The sequence below is a fragment of the Clarias gariepinus genome, chromosome 6, assembly GCF_024256425.1.
Source record: "Clarias gariepinus isolate MV-2021 ecotype Netherlands chromosome 6, CGAR_prim_01v2, whole genome shotgun sequence".
Lineage (NCBI taxonomy): Eukaryota > Metazoa > Chordata > Actinopteri > Siluriformes > Clariidae > Clarias > Clarias gariepinus.
In genome coordinates, this window is record NC_071105.1 from 39,537,465 (window position 1) to 39,557,500 (window position 20,036).

The 20,036-nt window shown below is 37.7% G+C and overlaps 1 protein-coding gene across 8 annotated transcripts in view; it reads left to right on the forward strand.

The window, feature by feature from the left end:
* Window positions 1-2,610: 2,610 nt before the first annotated feature.
* The window catches only part of pecam1b (platelet and endothelial cell adhesion molecule 1b), a 20,109-nt gene continuing 2,683 nt past the window's right edge, over window positions 2,611-20,036 (forward strand). Inside the window, exons 1-13 of one of the 8 annotated variants that reach the window (XM_053499297.1) lie at window positions 2,611-2,740; window positions 2,848-2,865; window positions 6,451-6,756; window positions 7,994-8,275; window positions 8,675-8,935; window positions 9,049-9,324; window positions 10,233-10,514; window positions 10,607-10,888; window positions 10,991-11,098; window positions 15,104-15,160; window positions 15,285-15,377; window positions 17,378-17,434; window positions 17,633-17,670. In XM_053499297.1, the coding sequence (XP_053355272.1) occupies window positions 2,668-2,740; window positions 2,848-2,865; window positions 6,451-6,756; window positions 7,994-8,275; window positions 8,675-8,935; window positions 9,049-9,324; window positions 10,233-10,514; window positions 10,607-10,888; window positions 10,991-11,098; window positions 15,104-15,160; window positions 15,285-15,377; window positions 17,378-17,434; window positions 17,633-17,670 (2,133 nt within the window). In that variant the 5' untranslated portion in view covers window positions 2,611-2,667. Of the gene's footprint in view, window positions 2,741-2,847; window positions 2,866-6,450; window positions 6,757-7,993; window positions 8,276-8,674; window positions 8,936-9,048; window positions 9,325-10,232; window positions 10,515-10,606; window positions 10,889-10,990; window positions 11,099-11,205; window positions 11,237-12,003; window positions 12,907-15,103; window positions 15,161-15,284; window positions 15,378-17,377; window positions 17,435-17,632; window positions 17,671-20,036 lie in introns of those variants that run through there. The other 7 variants (XM_053499298.1, XM_053499302.1, XM_053499299.1 and 4 more) reach the window with 7 other exon arrangements.

The window sequence follows — 20,036 nt, forward strand, 5'->3', positions numbered from 1 at the left end:
TTTGTTTCAAGTTCAAACATCTTTATGTAGCATGTGTGTGTAACGTGTTGTAGCGTATATGCGTTTTTTCTGATTATTTTTTATGTAGTGCATCAGTACCGTCTTTAACGCGTCCTCGTCCCCTCACTTCTCGAGACACTACGGAGGGACAGCTTGAAGTGCGAAGGAACACGCGAGGAACAAATTAACTAGTAAACAGCAATGCAGTTTTGTCTCGTGAAGTCTTAAATAAAACAGAAACGAATTAATTTCACCGACGTAGAAACTTGTAATGAAGGTGCGGTGAGTCATTTCTAGACTGGTAACAATCGGAGATTTTAAGTGCATGTTTATACTCTACATGGCCCTTTAAAATTAACCCCCAAAGGATTTAGAACTTGCTTGCACCTCTACCTCACAAGCAGCAGAGCTAAATAAATAAAGCTAAATAAATATCGCACCTCACTCCTTAAAGTTTGGCGAAGACGCTTCAACCGAAGCAGGACGTCTGCAGGGCGTGTTAAAGCAGTACTGGTGTTTTTGTTTGTTTTATGTTTTTTTTTTCTCCCTGTTGTTTGTTGCTCGGTTTTTCCTTTTTTTGATTTGTTCTTGATTTCAGATGAAAATCTCTCTCTCTCTCTCTTCATATATATATATATATATATATATATATATATACACACACACACACACACCTGCCTCTCACCTCATCACGAAAAGAAAAAAAAAACACGTGAGCCCACGACGGATCCGAAGCGATTTCAGGACTTTAAGATGCACGGCCCCTGACCCACCTCACTCACGGCTGCTGCAGCGCCCTCTAGAGGAGCGGAGGACTCCCCGATGCACACTTGTACGACTATCTCGCTTTGAGTTTTAATGTTTTAGATTTAAAATGTAAAAAAAAAAGAGAATCTAGTAGAATGAACTGATGCAATCAGGTGTTCTCTCTGTGACTGTAGACTGCTTTCGCCGGCTGTGGTTTTTAATGACAGGAGAAGAAAATCGTTCAAATAAAACCAAATATGAATGAATAAACCTCCGTCTCTGTCCGTCTTCGTTTCTGTTGTTTGCATTTTGAATGTGTTTATCATGTAGTGTGATGTTTTATTATTTAACTTTTTTTTGGGTTCACTTGATGATTCTGGATTCCTCCGGTTTGGGGGCGGGGCTTATGTTAATGACGACACAAATTACAGTCAAGTTAGGGTGTTGACATTAAACCATCATGCTAATCACTGTAGGCAGCTAATTTCTCCTGTAGTACTGATGGACACAATTTTTTTTTTTTTTTTCTCTTCTAATTCCCTCCCATCGTTGAGGGCCTCATCAAGGCTACAACCACCAATCAGAGGGGACTGAGACTATATCACGTGTTTCCTTAAGAGACACGTGACGCCTGTTGAATGCATGGTTTTAAATCGCTTGCAAAGTAACATAGGAAGCAGCGTAACACGCTCGGAGGGGAGCATTATCCGATCCGTAAGCTCATAGACGCCCCTGATTGGCCAACACCATGACTGAGCACTGGAGTTCCGACCCATCCCTCCCTCACCTCAGCCAATCAGCTCTCTCTCGGCTCCCAAAGGGAATTTGCGTCATCACCTGGGATTTAACTTGCGATGTCTGGGTGATAGAGCTAACTCATTACCACTGCACTACGGCGGGTTGCTATGTTGACATTACAGCGAGGTGGTCTCAGTTCACTCCTGAGTTAAGGGACGAAGCCGTAGAGCTGCAGAAAGTTTATTTATTTAACTCGAGCTCCATGTTCTCTGTGTTTGGGTGATTTATTTCGTTTTTTTGTTAATTCTGTGCATACTTAGTTTGTAGCTTTTCCAGGTTCTGTGAGAAGGGTTTCAGCCTTTAAACAATGTTTTTAGTCTGTTTACTTAATTGAAATATTCAGAGAATGAACTCAAATTAAACCAAACAGCAAATAAATAAAAAAAAGAACGCCTCTTGCTCGGATTCAGAATCAGATGGTGATAGGACTGAGTTTACGCACTAAATTTACATTTAGGCATTTGGCAGACGCCCTTATCCAGAGCGATTTCCATTTTTATCTCAAAATACATCTGAGCAGTTAAGGGACCTTGCTCAAGGGCCCAACAGGGACAACTTGGTGTTCGTGGAGTTTGAACCTGGGACCTTCCGAACTGTAGTCCAATGCCTCAACCACTGAGCTACCGCTGACCCGATTTAGGCCACTACAGTGCCTTTCGAAAGTATTTATACCCCACATTTTGTCAAAAGGTTTAAGGGTATAAATACTTTTTTCTGTTTTTATACCCATCGAATTCTGCAAATATCTAAAAAAAAAAATAAATGTACAAAATCTGAGCTGTGTGTTTTTAAAATGTTTACCCAGTCTAATACTCATTGCTGATTATCTGGTTGGGTAATGGTGATGACATCGCTCGGCACTCTGGTGTGTGTGTGTGTGTGTGTGTTTTGATGCTGGGGTGTTTACCTGAGGCGAGATCTGGCCATATCAGTGTGTGTAACAGTTTGCGAACATTCCACTGCCACGCTGTGGTTTCCTCAGGAAGCGGCCCTTCCGGTCCATTTACCCCGAGCGAATGCTGCGCGTGTGAAACCCACCCCGCCTCTGGGTACTACACTCACTCACTCACACACACACACTCGCTGTTTCTCACACTCGCTCTGTCAGAGTCGTGGTCAGTCATGTGGACAATGCCGCGTTCCCGTCTCCTGCGCCGCCGCTGCCTCTTCCTCCTCGCCGCCCTCAGCATCACCTGTAAGGACTCGCCTGTAACTCCGACACTCTCTGGAGTTTCACTCGACTTTGCCTAAATGTTAACTTGTTTTTTTTTTGTCTCTTTTTCTCCGATGACCTCTGAACAGGTACGCGAGTGGAATCAGGTCAGTGTTACCATCAGTGTTACTCTTCATGCTAACCTTACCATCAGGCGCTACATTAGCGCAGGTGCAAATCAATCAAGTAAATTGTCGCTATGGTAACAGATCCTTCACAGGGACGCGTATCCCGTCTTGTTTGTCTTTAAGGAGGTTAAGTGTTAAGTTCATATTTATCTGTACGAAGGAGTCTCCAGTGTTAGAGTCTTTGTAACAATCAGAGGTAAAGCTGTAAATTTTAATAAACAGGATGAAAAGTTCAGAATTTTTTATTTTTTTTAATAACCAAATATTAAACCGATGTATAGACCTGCTGTTGGACGAAATCTGGGTTTATGATTTATGAAATTGTTTAAAAAACTTATAATAACAAATAAAAGGATTAAAAAAAAGTGAGACTATGTTTACATTACTGGTCTGAAGTGACTAAAAAATATGAGACAGGTCTAATATTTTATTGAATTTTTTTTTTTAAGAATTGTCTGAACGCACAAATCCGATGTTTATCGGATCGGAGTCACTTTTGTACGCAGTTCTAGATCAGATACATAATCTGTACATCGTCATGTGACTTGAATAAGTACGGGAAGATCGAAATTCTTGTGACTTTGTTTTTGCGGAAAGTGTCGAGCGCTCGCTGACGTCAGCGCGGGAACTTCATAGCTGCGCTAGCGACAGCTGGTAAACAGCTTAATCAAGGCGTCTGACTTTATTCCTTCTTCTGGATCTCAAATCGTACAGTCGACTCGCTGCTCACCGTCATCCCGAGCAAAACCACAAATGAGATTTTTACATTTTTGCTAAAATCGCATCCGTTGTTGAGAATGAACGAGTGCTCGCACAAACGTGACGTATTTTAACCCAAAAACGTGACCGAAGACGAATCGATGAGTGATTATAAACGTGAACCGGCATGATGTGCAGATCGAATTTTAGCAAATAAATAAATAAAAAATCAGAAACTGAGCTCCGTGGCTCGGAACATGAACGTAGCCTGAGAGCCAGTGTGTGTGTGTGTTGTGATGCTGGGGTGTTTACCTGAGGCGAGATCTGACCACATCAGTGTGTGTTACAGTGTGTGAACATTCCACTGCCGCGCTCTTGAACACTCTCCTATAGAATACTCGTTTGGAATTACCGCAGCACGTTCGTTAAGAGGTCTGGATCCTGATTGGTCAGCAGGTCTGACTGATGTAATGTGTTTATTATTTATAATTTATGAACTCGTGGTTATGAATATCGTTGCTATGGTAACAGATTGTATACATACAAACATTAAGTTTTTTTAGCAACGTGAAAGTTAATGTGGTGAAGTGTTTGTTTGTTTGTTTGTTTGTTAGATGTTTATTTACTGTTAATGGAAGGAGTCTCCAGTGTCAGGGCTTTGTAACGGTTTTAAATATTACCGATCATCTTTATTTGCACATAAAAGTTTTTTTTTTTTTTTTTAAGGTGAATTCTAATAAAAATTTACTCTAACCGTGTACGGTACTAAGATTGCACTGTATAATAAATAAATAGATTGTTTAAAAAAAGAGGTTAAAACGCGATTCCAGTGAATCATTACGGATGTAAATTATTTTATTTTTTTTTTCTAACCCGCGTGGATGTGGATGACCTGGTTTCCTGAATACTGTAACTGCGCGGTCTGTAGTGTGTTATTCTGCTTTTATTTTACTTTATATCATATTTAGCTTTAATAGACAGCAGATAGTTTTCTAACCAAGCGTCACAACGGTCCAAAGGTAATAGGGAGGGAAGACCAGATCACATGACACGCTGTTTTAGGAAAATAATCAACAACAAGGAGTTTTCCGTTATCAATTATCTGAAGGTAATTATTTGTCTGTAGCAGCATGAACCCAGGACTTTTATTTTTTTTCTTACACAACAGAAACTCACTGTGTTGAAAAACACTCGCACTGGAGACTCCTTCCCTGTGAAGTGAAAACACTCAGGGCTGCTGTTATAGAATTTTTTATTTTTTTTTATTCGAAAACTAAACTGTGCTTTGGTACAAAGTTTAAGACGACAAGGCATCACGAGCGGTATCAAATACGGACCTGTGAGGTCTGCTGGTGCGGTCAAATCGAGACGTCGACACCCTGATAAAGACATTATGAAAGATTTCACACGTTCCTAAAATAAAGGTGCTGTGTGATCATGTGACGTCGGAAATAATGTAACTTCCACTACCTCACCCTTCACTGTAATTTGTGTGTGTGCGCGCGATTGGGTGGTGTCTTAAAGCTCCAAGCTACAATTACGCCTGTCCCCTGAGAACTCTTCAGTTCATGTGTTTGTTTAACTGCGTGATTTTCCTTCCTGTCATGATGCTTGTGTTTACAGACACCGCACTCATCAAGCCAGACGGACAGACAGACAGACAGACGGGCCCAGTCATTTGTCTATCTCTGTCTTGTGCATCATAACTAACATCATTCTTTTCTTTGTTTAACTGCTAACACTTAGCGACGCTCTCTTATGCTGTTATTAGCAACAAGTTTTCTTTGCTACTACACTTAGCAGACATCTTCTGCTGAGCTAGCTTTTTTTTTGTTTAATTGTATCTGGATAAACCCTTTTAAGAATTTCAATAATAATTGTCAGAGCAAAAATAAACCGGAGCGTTAGGGTTGCTACAGTAGCTAACGGGAACCTTTCTTACCTAGCGCCTTTCCTTTTCCTTTCATGTCACCAAATTCGCTTTGTGCTTTGCATCAAAAAAATTTTCTATGAAGGTAATCATCATTATAAACAGCAAAAACCTGAACTAGAAAAAAATGGATACTGAGAGTAGCATTTAAGATTCTATTCTTTATGATTAGCTTAACATACAGCAGAAATAAAACCAAAATTATATTACAGCGGTACCTCGGCATATGAATTTAATTCGTTTTGAAGGCGAGTTTTAATTTAAGGTGAAATTTCGTATTGTGAAACACATTCTACCATAGGAAATAATATAAATGCAGATAATCCGTTCCAGCCACCCAAAAATATTGCCAATATTACCAATTTCCAACATTATAATCATATTTTTGCATATAAAAACAATCAAAACATTTAGAAAAGACATAATAAATAGATATTAAACCTGACTTAACCTTAATTTATGATTCCTCTTGGCACTGACTGCTTTTAAAACCAAACTGAAAGTGTCTCCCATTTTTTCTTGCTACCGTCCTTGATAACATTCTAGGGACCACATGGTGCTGCGTCTTCACTAAATTTTACACAAAATGCAAGAAATCACACCGAAAAAATACGTAAAAACTTGCTTTGCTTAACTTTCCAATGAGGCAAAAATGTTTTGATCGGCTACCAGACGTACGTGCGAAAGCTCAGTCTCTCATGTGCCAAAAATGATTTGTAAAATTTTAGTTCTTAGGGTGAAAATTCAGTAGTAATAATGTATGATTTTTATAATTGAATAATAATTATTATTATAATGCTAATCACTTGGTAATCATTCTTATGTGTAGACCTGAAACTGCATGATGATGATGATGAAGATGATCGCAGCACCACTTGCTAACATTTCAGTTAAAACATTTGAAACCTAATAATAATCGCATCGTCTTTCCCCAGTGATCTATATCAAAAATGTCATACTTCAAGTCAGCCCTGCGAGCACGGTGGAGCGGGGATCGGAGCTGACGCTGACCTGTAACGCCGATGTCGTCCAATCAGGCAGCTCTTCACCGCTCCTTAAGTTCACCTTCTTTAAAGACTTCGACAATCACAACTCTGTACACATGTTATATACCAACACCAGTTATGAAGTGAAGTACACCATCAACAAAGCCCGGGCCTCTCACTCGGGCACGTACAAGTGCGAGGTTATGGACGACAACAAACATAAGGACAGCTCCCCTCAGACGATTATCATTAAAGGTAAAGATACATGAGCATGAAGTTTAATTGTAATTAATCGTGCACAGTAATTAACTCCATTAATTAAACTTTATTTATGTTGTGATTACTCTATAAGGATGTGCATTATAGAAAGTCTTTAATTAAATCCTACTTATGGTCACGTCTAATCTTTAAAGATACTATGAGCTAAAAGGTTTCACCATTTCAAAAGTTATTGTCCTGCATCAGTACTGCATCAGTTGGTGAGACTCATTAAAAAAAAAGGCTTCAGTTGGTTAGAGATTATAAAGACTAGACTTTGAAGTGATGGATAAAGGTCATGTGACCTGATAAGTCCAGACTGAGCCTATTCCAGAGTGATGGGCGTGTCAGGGTAAGAAAGGAAGGACATGAAGCGATGCTCCCATCATGCATAGTGTCCACTGTACAAGCCTCTGGAGACAGTGTTATGATCTGGGGTTGATCAGTTACTCAGGTCGAGACTCTAAAGTCAGCTGACCACCTGAATGTACTGAATCACCAGGTCATCACATCTATGGAGGGTTTCATCTTCCATTATTCCAGGACTCGGAGTGTAAGAGAGTGGCTCTGGGAGCTAAACTGGACACCACACTGTACAGTGTAATTAAAACTAAAGGCTAAAGACCTCTTTAGCCAGGCGGTGCACTTACAGTACAGTATTGCTCTATGGGCTGTGTGTGAAGGGAGCAGTCTTTAAAGTTGCGATAAGTTAAATATTAATACTGATCAGTGTCATTAGAGCTGTTTATTCTGCTCTGATGGCTGAAGGTCAAAAACAAGCTCTTGTTAAAGGTGAGAAAGAATTTTTATAAACTGATGTGTTGATTCTGAGAACAGTCTCACATTTAAAGGTGTCATAAGTCATTTATTTATATACTGGTTTATTGGGCCAAAAAAACAAAAACAAAAAAAAGACAGCATTAAAGCTGTGATAAGCAATATGTGTATGCCAGTCTGGAAAAAGATGATCCATTGTTGTGATATATAATTGTATATTTATACTGCTGTAATGGCTGTTAGTGGGGTAAACAAAGCTGTCATTAAAGGTGCTGTAAGAATTATATGTCCTTTAGCCTTCATTAAAGGTGCAATAAGTAAAAATTCTCAACTCATAAGCACAGACAAATAAATAAATGTGGGTTATGCTCATAAACCTTTGTTTAGGCTAAAGTATGCTAATTAGCATAATATAATTTGTTGAGATTTTGATTTATTTATTTTTTGCCACCTGCAGGGCAGCAAACTCCAGTACTGAGTATGGATAAGAAAAGTGTGTATGAAGGTGACACGGTGAAAATCACCTGCGATGCGGGAGATGAGGGCGGTGAGCTGACTTTTATCTTTAAAGAAGGCTCGAGGGAAATCCACAGGCAAAAAGACGACACTGGGAAGGTGCAGTGGAATCACTCCCTCACGTCTGTTGGGATGGCCGACCTGTCCTGCTTGTATTTAATTAACACAGGAAGTGAAATACTTAAGTCAAACCTCAGCAACACAGTCAGCGTAATTGTGAAAGGTGAGCAAATCAATCATTTATTCATTACATGGTTCATACTGATGGGGCTGATGGTGTCCATAATTTTCTGTAACACGCTGTGATGTGAAATTATCCTTTATTTACAAACGGCTTGTTTTTAAAAAATTTATATGGTGCTTTTTTTTTTTTTATTAAAAAATGTATTTTATAAACGACTTTGTAACAGTCCGAGATCAAACTTTATGTTTTACTGTGAAGACGAAGAGAGACAGTTGCATGGAATGTTTTGTTTGAAATGAGTGAAATATGGGACTCGTCATCAGATCGTTGTGGTATAAGAAGAATAAAACACTTTGAGATCTGATGTTCCAGGTAACTTATTGAATCGTCATCATTTACCCAGAGCGTAACAGTAGGAACATTTATTTTCCAACCCAGGACTCGACTTCACGCCAACTATCACCGTCCTCCCGTCAACGCAAGTCATCGAGGGAGACTCCGTGCACATCAGATGTGGTGTGGAAGGAGGCTCCCGTACTTCAGCTGATCTCTCATTATCCGAAGGACGGAGACTCCTAGGGATGGGAAATTACACTGAATATAAAGTGAACGCCAAGGCGACTGATGCCGGGAAATACGAGTGCAGCGCCAGAGTAAAGACGGTAGAGAAAAGCGTTTACGCAAATCTTACTGTCAAAGGTGAGAAACCCTTTGGGGAGTAAATTTATTTAAACTTTAATGTGATTGTTGCACTAAAAGTTAGACACATGATCTTTAAGCAGACCGACAGTGTGTTTCGTATTGTTTTCCAGAACTCTTTTCCACACCGGTGCTGACTATCACTCCAACTGAGGTGTTCGAAAGGCAGCGGTTCACCCTTGCCTGCAAAAGCTCTAACATTGCATTAGAGAAAATCAGACATGAAGATGTGAAGTACTCTATCTACAGGAACAACCAGACTCTCAGCTCAGTCAATGGCATATACGAGACAATCGCACAGACAGAGACAAACGGGAAGTACACCTGTAGTGCCCAAGTGAACACCACCATCATCAAATGGAGCCAACCTATCATCTTCACAGCCAAAGGTAGAACAGGGATTTGGTAAAAGCAGCCTGTATCAAGATCAAAGTGGCCTCTCAAACTTTAATTCAGAGTGGCATGCCTTCAAAAAAATTAAATCAACACTGGCATCCTCCCCAAAATTAGAATGTGGGTGATAACACAGTGGCAAATAACAAGCACTGTTTTAACAAGAGCTCAAATTTCAAGTGTCTCACCAAAAGCTCAAATTTAGATCAGTGTCTCAATAAAAGCCCAAATCCAGAAAATGTTTTGTTCAAAACTTGTAAATTGCAATGTCTGATTAGAAGCTCAAATCTAGAGTGATGTCTTGCTGACAGTTTAATCCAGAACAGTGTATTACTTAAAGCTCAGGTTTTAAGCAATGTCTCATTACAAGCTCAAATATCGAACACAGTCTCACTAATCTCTCAAGCCTTGCACAGTGTCCCATTAGAAGCTGAAACCTACAGCAATATTCTGAAAAAAATCTAGAATGGCAGCTCACCAAACTCTTAAATTTAAAGCTGTCTCTCACATCTCACATCTCTCATCTTACATCTGCATGTTCTGTTCTCTTCAAATGTCGAGAAATGTTCAGCTAAAATCTCAGTTCTAGAATGGTGTCTCGCTAAAAGCTCCAATCTAGACCGACATCCCAGTAGAAGCTCAAGTGTAAAGCAATATCTTATTTAAAGCTTAAATATACAGTAGATACATGTCTTACTAGAGGCTCAAATCTAGAACAATATCTCATGTAAATCCCCCAGAGGAAGGTCTCCTTAAAAGCTCCAACCAAAAACCAGGGTTATCAGAAATCAAGATTATCATCCACATAATGGAGCCATGTTTTTTGATTTGCTGAACCATTCTAGATTATTTTTCTGTTTTCATGGTGGATATGCTTAGCGTATTTGTGTTCCACGTTCTCTAGTTCTCGTCTCCAAACCCATCATCAGTGTGCCTGGCGAGGTGATCCTGGGTCGACCTTTTCAGATCCAGTGCTACTCGCAGAAAGGCAGTTTCCCCATCGTTTACAAGCTGAAACGGAACAACGTTATACTGAGCCAAACCCGGGTATCAAAGCCAACCGAGAAAGCCATCTTCAACGCCAGCATAGTGTCTGAAGGCGAAATCCACCAGTTTAGGTGTGAGGCGCAGAACGAAAACACTGAAACGGTGCAGATGAGTGACAAACTTTATTCTCTGGTTACAGGTGAGCTAGCAGTAACCTTTAATCTACAGTACCAACCAATGTTGCCAGTGTTATGATTTCTATCAAGCACTGCATGTTCTTGTATCTTCTAGTTCCTGTAGGGAAGCCGTACCTGATGACCCTCCCTGTGCTTCACGACATCTCTGAAGACCACAACATCACGTTCGTGTGCAGTGTTCAGACAGGAACTCCACCTTTCACCTTTCAGTGGTATCATGGTGAGAGCCAATATCCCTTAACCACCAACGTAGAGATGAAAAACTACTCCAAATACACCCTTTCCTCGCCGACAAGCATCCACGATGGCAACTATTACTGCAAAGTCTCAAACAGCGCCGGAAAAGAGGAAGTGAGCGACCAGATCGTGATCACAGGTCAGAGCGGAAGAACATCACAGGTCCATGTTGAACCTTTATTAAACGCTCTTTAGGTACACTGCACTACAACCACCTGTGTTTTTTATTCCTTCTGCACAGTGAACATGGCGAGGTGGAAGATGGGCCTGATCATCGGCGCATGCCTGCTGTTCGTCTCCATGCTCATACTTGCCCTCGCCCTCCTGATACGCTACAGGGCTAAGCGAGGTAGTGAGAGCTACAGCCCGCCTAGCGTGTCTATAGCCCCCCACGCCTGACTTTCCTCACAACCAAATACCCCCTTCTTTTACCCCCCTTCTGTCTGTCTGTCACAGGTAAACAAGAGGCCACGGTCGAGCTCTCAGTGTGAGTTCGCTTGCTTCTTCGCTTCTTCCTCTAGCTTTAGACGCTAGCTATTTTTAGCGACACATAACAGAGCGCTAATGCGTCTAGCAGTACATGTACAAGGACGAGTACGGTTAGTGCCATGCCCAATCGGTACGATCGGCAGTACGGAACACTACACTAATCTGCCTGCACTATAATAAGCGACCTCACTAAGTGTCAACTCCATAATTATTGGCACCCAGCTTAAAAATCGACTAAAGCTTCCAGTGAGTGGTTCTGTTAGGTTTGTTTTTTTTGTTTTGCTCCTTTCAAATGCAAGAAGACACATTTGGACAGTCTTTCTAGAAAATTCAGTATGGACAAACTAATGGCTAATAATGATTCAGAACACACTGTTTTTAAATATTTTAGCTGTTAGTAGGAAGCCATAGCATGCTAGCTTAAAGGACCTACAAGGAATATTTTTTTACTTATAATAAAAAAATGGTGCTACTTAGAGATAAGGTCTATGAGGCAAAGTATCTAGCTGACTAAGATTAAATGTTCCCTTAAAAACACTACTTTCCCAGATTTACTTTGCTTCGTTGTTTTTATCCCCGTTCGGTGATGAATGGGACGGATTTTTTCATTATTTTTTTAGACAAATATCTTTTAATACAAATAATCCTCTGTTTTGGATTAATTTTTGACCTCGTAAGATTCGTGAGGAAAAACAGGTAATGTTCTTTGTCATGTCGAATGCTGGAAGCTCATAAAGTGTTTTTTTTCCTTCACCCGTTCCTCAGAAAGCCTACGATCCCTAAAGTCGATGCTGACTCTGTAACCTCTTTCCCATGACCCCCGAGCATTTTAGCGCTTCTAAAGTCCTAAAGGTAGCCCATTTTTATTCTTTCTTCACCTCCATGTATCCATCATTAACCCACACATCACTCTGTTCTACGTTCTGGACCACAGAGATAAAGCACGGCTAAGCTTTGCTATGTGCTTACTAGCATTAGCTGTCGCTTCAGCCTTCGCTTTATTTGAATTGCTAGCCATGCCATGGGGCGATTCAACTTCAAAACTCTAATTCCAGACGGCGCACTGCACTTTCGCGCCAAGTGGACAAGAACAACTGACGGAACACGAGACGATCCGACGCCACTTCCTGTTGGCATGAATAACGGGATCCTGGAAAACACGTAAACATGGACCAGAAAGCAGTTTTTGTTTTTGGAAGCACTATATTATAACCATTTAACACGGAATGTGTGGAAATTCTGCAATAAATAAAGACCAAATACACTAAGACCCACACTAGCAACTGAACCCTTACTATGGAAGTATTTCCCTCTCTGCGTTTTTGTCTCTTATGGTGTTTTGTCGAGCATATGGTTTTCAGAAAACAAATCCCAAGCCTGAAAAAGATAGCGTCAAAAGAAGTCTTTTGAAATACATTATCACACATTTTTCAATGGAAATGTATAGTTAATTTATGCTAATTCACGTTCTCATTTCAGTTAAAGGCACGTCGTTCCTTTTTCATGTTGCACTTCTCCTTTATTGTTTACATCTTTCCTGTGAAGCAGGTGAACTGAGGATATTTTCTGGATATCTGTTTGTAGCTTACAGTCATCACACGTGTATAAATATATTCTAAGAATATCACACTTATTAATATATAAATAAATAATGCCTTATTTTGGAAACCTGTTTGTGTTTAAATTATTGTTATTCATAAAGGATCAAGCTTAAGTGTTTAACTATAAGTATTCATAAATGTTTTTATTTACATTCAATACTTTTAATTTAATGATGTTTAGTATCACTTTTTCAGGAAACATTGCCTGAAGCTCTTGAATGCCATTAATTGAATCAGTTTCGGGGTTTTTTTTCTCCTCTTAAACCAAACCAAATGCATGAATGTACGGATGCTAAATCGATTCACTTCACCTGGGGAAAAAAAACCCACATACACACTTCTGACAACTTTAATTGTAATATATTTGCTCATGACTCTGTATAATTCGGACCGAGCTAATTTTAGTCCTAGTGTTAGTTACTGAATTCCGCAGGTGGAGGAAATGCACTGATTGCTGCTAAGTGGCAGCGCAAACAGTCACTTCCTGTTTAGGTTCCTGCTAGTCTGAAAAAGTGTTTCACCAGCGGGTAAAAAATCGAATCCGACATTCCAGAGATTATCTAGAGGTGTAAAATTTGGCCTGTTATATTTTATACACTGTATATGTTTTAGAACTACATTCTTTCACGTTGCGTTGGTGACTCAGTGGTAGGTTGCGGAAGGCCAGGGTTCGATTCCCAGCCAGTGCCCAAACCCCTGCCATAGTGCAGTACCAATCCCAAACCCGGGTAAAGTGGGAGGGTTGCATCAGGAAGGGCATCTGGCGTAAAACCCGTGTCAAGTTATTGTGCGGGTCCACTGTGACGACCCCTCAACGAGAGCAGCCGAAAAACTAACAACAACTTTAGAACCTTTGTGTTTATAGTCTAGTCTGCTGTAGTTGGAAAATATATCCTTTAAAATATTATTTTTATTATTATCATTATACAGTTTTGAATTGCTATTCAAGAATTTTATGGGTGGTTTTGTATGTGTGTGTGTGTGTGTGTGTGTGTGTGTGTGTGTGTGCTATTTGTCTTTATCTTTGGTAATTATAGAACCCAATAAGTCACATGGTTAATTAATAATTGTATTTATAGCTTAAACTTTATCTTTTAATGATTTTAATGTTTTTTAGAAGTTTTCTAAAATTGATTGTTGTAATTCTAAAACAATTCTTCAATTAAGAATTAAATTTTAAGAGCCAACTGCACTTGATTAATTAAAACTTGATTGTTTTCAAGAATTTTTTTTCTATGGCAAAAAATGTAACATGCTGTGTTGTTATTCTATATTAAAAAGAATAGAGATTCTAGCACTATGTGTTGTTTGTTAGACCGGAGTTAAAATCCCTGTTCTAGACTTAAGTGTTATTGTTTCAAATCTCTCTATTTTATATGATACACAGCTGTAGTGCTTTAGGGTTGTATTGATATTCCAGATTTTTATTATTTAATTTTTTTTTATATTCTACACAGTTGTTCTAGAACTCTGTAAGTCGAGTTATTCTAGAAGCCAACAAAGTTTTTTTAAGGTTAAGTGTTATTCCTAAACATGATTGTTCTGAAAATGTGTTATAGTTTTAACTTTTCATAATTTAGGTCATTATACTATTACTGTTTATATTGTAATTCTAGAATGGAAAAAAAATGTAAGTTGTTATTCTAAATTGTTTCTTGCTAGATGTCTATAATTTGCATTGCTTCATAGCGCTATGTGTTATTTTAGAAACTTTACCATAATTTGATTTGCTACTTTAGATTTCTAAATAGCTTTTATAGACAGCCATGTTTTGAGGTGTTAATCAGCAACAGTTTTAAAAAAAATATATAAATACATTTTGAGACCACAACATAGTTACTTTTTGTTGGCTTGAAAGAAACTCTAGCTTTAGATCTTTTCGGGAACCTTGTGTGATTACCCAGAATTAGCCAGGATCTTACTGAGACTCTCTGGATTTGATGCATCATTTTTACTGGGAATCTAAAGATTTATTGGACTCCAAATTTTACTGAGAATCCTTTTTTTTCTAGTAGTCTAGAGCTATACATGATTGGCACCATGATTTAAGTAAAACTCTAGAACCCAGTTATTTTGTGGAAAAAGTCTGACTGGGAGTCAGAATTTTGCTAAGAATCTCGAATGATTTGAATAATTATTTATTTAAAACCTTCATGAGAACCTGTTGTTTGCCCAGTAGTTCTACATTAGATCTTCTTTTTTTGAAGAGCTCTTAATAGACTGATAAGCCTGATTTAGTTTTTTTTATGTTCTGTGTTTTGTAGTTAAAGTAAATGGCAGCAATGGAGCAGGAATCTGGAGTGTGAGACCACCGGTTTTAGGTGAGTAAAATTTCCATTAAAGCTGTAGGTCTGTTTATTTAAAATAATGGACCAGAGGTGACAGAAACTACATTAATATCTATGTGTGTGTGTGTGTGTGTGTGTGTAAATGATTCTCTAACAGACAGCAGTGAGGCAGTGGATGTAGAGGAACCTGAGGAGCCTAACGTGGAGTATACAGAAGTGCTGCATCCTCAAACCGCCAATCCTGCAGAAGGTAGACGGACATTTAGATTTATTAACAATTCAATTAACTAATTACATATTAAGGTACAAACATACAGAAATTCCTGAGTCTGTATTAAACTATGTTGTCCAAATTGCATACAGTATCTAGGCTTTAAAACTAAGATTTATGGTTGGACACAATGCAAAAAGAGAAAAACTACTTTAAGGTGAAACAACATTGTCAATAACGCTAAGTCACCGTTAGCATTATCATGCACATTTTGCTTGAGTTTTCAAACTGGATAAATTCAGAATTTTCATAGACAATTTCAGAAAATCCACACTGTGAAATTTAAAAAATGTTCACGTTCATGTCCTAAATTTCCGCTCACAGTTTGGACAACACTGGCGAGTTTAGGCCCAGAATAGTTTTGGTCAAATTTAAGAAAGAAAGAAATTCCAAAATCATAATTCAAGACAAATAAAATTAGCTCATCAATTAGCATAAAAGTAATACACTTTATGGACAAAAAAAAAAAAAAGTGATAGGATTTCAGTGTTTTTTTTTTTTTATTACCTTTTAGTCACCAATTTTTTCTCTGATCTCTCAGCTTTACCTTTTATGGAATTGTGTGGGCGGGGCTTAATGTAAATCAGCTATGCCTTGAACACTGTTTGGCAAATTACAAATGTTAATACGAAGAAAGTCAGTGATTTTTTTATCTAAGGGAATCCTTTTTTTAGTTTGTTTTGAATGAATTGTGAACTTTAAAGATTAATAAATGTTATATGCAGTGCAGTAATTATGAATATAAATATGTAGCTGTTTATGTTCTCTCTATTGGCATTAGAGTATTGCTCATTCTATTTATTGCATCTGTCAGAAAAGTGTTCTTATTTTATGTCGTTTTTCTTCATTAAATTTGTCACACTTTTCCTAATCTTTAAAACAATTCCATATTCCATAAAAAGTCTTCGTAGCGATGAAATGAAATCTAGATTCAGCCCAAATTTTTCTGACTGTGAGAAAACTCCAAAACCAGCTCGAGGGCCACTCGCACCCCACTCGAGGGCTCCCTACGCCCGCCCGCCCCCCCTACGGCTGCCCCCCCCCCCGCCTTCTCTGCCCTTCATTTCCACCCACCATGTTGTTTCCTCTCTGTGTTGTTTTGCTGTATTACAGATAAAATCTTAAAGCTTTTTGAACATTTAGTCATCCCACTCTGTGTCTCTGATAAGCCTAAATCCACTTCCTGCGAAGTCATCTCAGACAGTCTGACAGTTAAAAGGGTTTGGTCTTTCTTTTTTTAAATAACAGAAGCATCTTTTACAGAATAAACAGGAAGGGCTGAGCTAATTACCTCAGGAGATTCCTCATTCCCCAAAAGTTCCCCTGAAGCTCATCTGGGGAATCTGACCCACTCTGACCAGCGATGGTTAGACTTTTAATTACAGACAAATTGTTTTTTTCCAGTACATTTGCTTCAGTCGTCACCCAGTGATGCATCATAATAAACGAACTGTACAGATAACTTTTTCTTATATTTAAAAAATCTAAAACATCTTCATAAGCAGATTTTTAACGTCCTAATACTCTTCCAGTAAACCATTAGATCATTTTTTTCTGTCACTTATTAGCCATTTATAAAGTGGAAATTAAAGTAATTAAATAATTCAACAGGTTAAAATTTATTCCTTTTTTTGTCATAATGTAAATAATGGCATAAATCCGGAAGTTCTATCACTACAAACTAAATGTTCTGCATATATTTTGTAATACCTAAAATGTATTACAAAACATAACCTATTTCATTTTAAATCTATTTACCTTTATTTTTCATATGTTTTAGTTTAATTTTTTTGTTCCCGAAAACCTACTAGTATTAAATCATTTTTTTTTTTCTTCATATAGTGGAAAACTTATTAAGTATTTTTTTTTCTTTCTAATTATTCTAAGGTTTTTTAGTTATTGAACTGCTTTAACTTGTAGAGGAAGTATTTACTTAATTTAAAACACGAAAAATTCTTCCTCTGTTTCTTTCTTTTCAGTTCCATTAAAGAAAGGAACAGATACAGTATACAGTGAGGTTCAGAGCCTTTCACCAGGTAAATAATAATAATAATAATAATAATAATAACCAAACAGCCCTAACCTGACCACGACCCTACCCTTATCTCAGACTTTCAGATATTCTTTTTTCTTTAGAGTATATACTACTACTACTACTAATAATAATAATAATAATAATTATAATAACAGTGAGATTATAAAAAGTTTAGCTTTTTTAATGATTTTCTCAACAGAGCTGATGCTTCAGTACACGTCTATATCGCAGCTCAAGGTCAGATTTTAGTCCTTTTTTTTTTCTTTTTACAAACAAAGAGAGAACCCTGAGAAACTGGATTGAAATAATCCAGCTCGCGCTTCTGTGTCAGGTGTCCACTTCCTGTCTCTGTTCTCTGGAACGTCCTGTTTGCTGAGTTTCTAACATATTTCAACGCTATATGCCTATTTTTTTTTTTTTTTTTTTTTACCAAGGAGATGAAAGTCAACTAAGAATGTTATTGTACAATGATTATGCCTTAAAGATTTTGCATTTATTCCTACCTCTAAGGAAAGGAAGCAGTTTTCCTGGTTTTTAATAGTGTTGAATCTTATTGTGTTTTTTTTTTCTAATATTTTTTGTGGCGATTAAACTACTTAATTAAATTTGTTTAAAAAAACAGATTTTTTAAATATACATATTATATATAATAATCTTACTTCTATTTATTGATTTTAACATGTTTACAGTTTCTTACATATAATATGTATGTATCAAGTTCACATCAAATGTATGGGAAATTAATCCACCAAAAATGGATTGCTGGAAGAAAACAAAATTATTTATTCATTTATTTAAAATAACCCAAATTATTGATTATTTAATATAAGTTCCATTTTTTTTTTTTATTATTACAATCATCAGTAACAGCACCTCTGGGCTCGATTCTAGGACCACTCTTGTTCTTCTTATTTAACGTATTAAATAATGTCATATCATGTATTTTATCACATTCATAGCTGTATAAACTGTGTTTTTTTGAGCAGTGTTGTGGTTCTCTGCCCGAGCCTCTGCTACACAGCCTGACTAAATGAAAGAAACAGAATGAGGGAGAACACTCATATCTCAGATAAGCGTAATAGGAAGGGTGTATTTCACTGATGTGAATTTCACGGAAGCGACTCATTAAACACAGTCACTCAAGTCCTGCACTGATAGAGTGACTCTTTGTGAGATAACGATGAAAATATGCAGAGCTTTCGTTTACCATGTGTGTGTGTGTGTGTGTGTGTGTGTGTGTGCGCTCGCGTCCATGAGGATGGAAAAAATGGTCATAGTTTCCACAGACAAGGAACAAAGAAACTGGGCTGTGGTTTCCTTCCATTTCAATACAAATACACATATAACCTCACCAGTACTGTAGAGGAAAGTACTGAAAAGTCTATCAGGAAAAAGACGGTCAGTGTTAAACAGCTGGGACGATTACATGAGTCACGAAAAGCTTTTCCGAACGCTTTTGTTAAAACGCTTTGGAAAATTTTAAAACATAACAAATAAGCAACAGCATGTAATAATATCTAATAACCACTAGGTGGTGGTGTCCTGCCCATACAGCTTCAGGGTCAATGTTGGTATAGTTCGATTTTTTAGAGTCATGAAGTATTTTGATTTAGTATTTTTATTTAGTAATTTAGAGTTCTGTCCTCACATTACTTCAGTATTTAGAGTTCTGGCCCAACATCAGAGTTCAGTATTTAGAGTTATGACTTCAGTTCTGACATTCTACAGTTCTACAGGACATTAGTTCAGTATTTAGAGTTCTGACTGTATATTAGTTCGGTATTTAGAGTTCTGACTTCACATTACTTTAGTATTTAGAGTTCTGACTCTTCATTGGAGTTCAGTATATAGATTTTGGACTCTACATTAGTTTAGAATTTAGAGTTTTGACTCTACATTAGTTCGGTATTTAGAGTTCTGACTGTATATTAGTTCAGTATTTAGAATTTTGACTCTACATTAGTTCGATATTTAGAGTTCGGACTCCACATTAGATCAGTATTTAGAGTTCGGACTCCACATTAGTTCAGTATTTAGAGTTCGGACTCCACATTAGTTCAGTATTTAGAGTTCTGACTCTACATTAGTTCAGTATTTAGAGTTCTGACTTCACATTACTTTAGTATTTAGAGTTCTGACTCTACATTGGAGTTCAGTATATAGTTTTGGACTTTACATTAGTTCAGTATTTAGAGTTTTGACTCTACATTAGTTCGGTATTTAGAGTTCGGACTCTACATTAGGTCGGTATTTAGAGTTTTGACTCCACATTAGTTCAGTATTTAGAGTTCGGACTCCACATTAGATCAGTATTTAGAGTTCGGACTCCACATTAGATCAGTATTTAGAGTTCGGACTCCACATTAGATCAGTATTTAGAGTTCTGACTCTACATTAGTTCAGTATTTAGAGTTCTGACTTCACATTACTTTAGTATTTAGAGTTCTGACTCTACATTGGAGTTCAGTATATAGTTTTGGACTCTACATTAGTTCAGTATTTAGAGTTTTGACTCCACATTAGTTCAGTATTTAGAGTTCGGACTCCACATTAGATCAGTATTTAGAGTTCGGACTCCACATTAGATCAGTATTTAGAGTTCT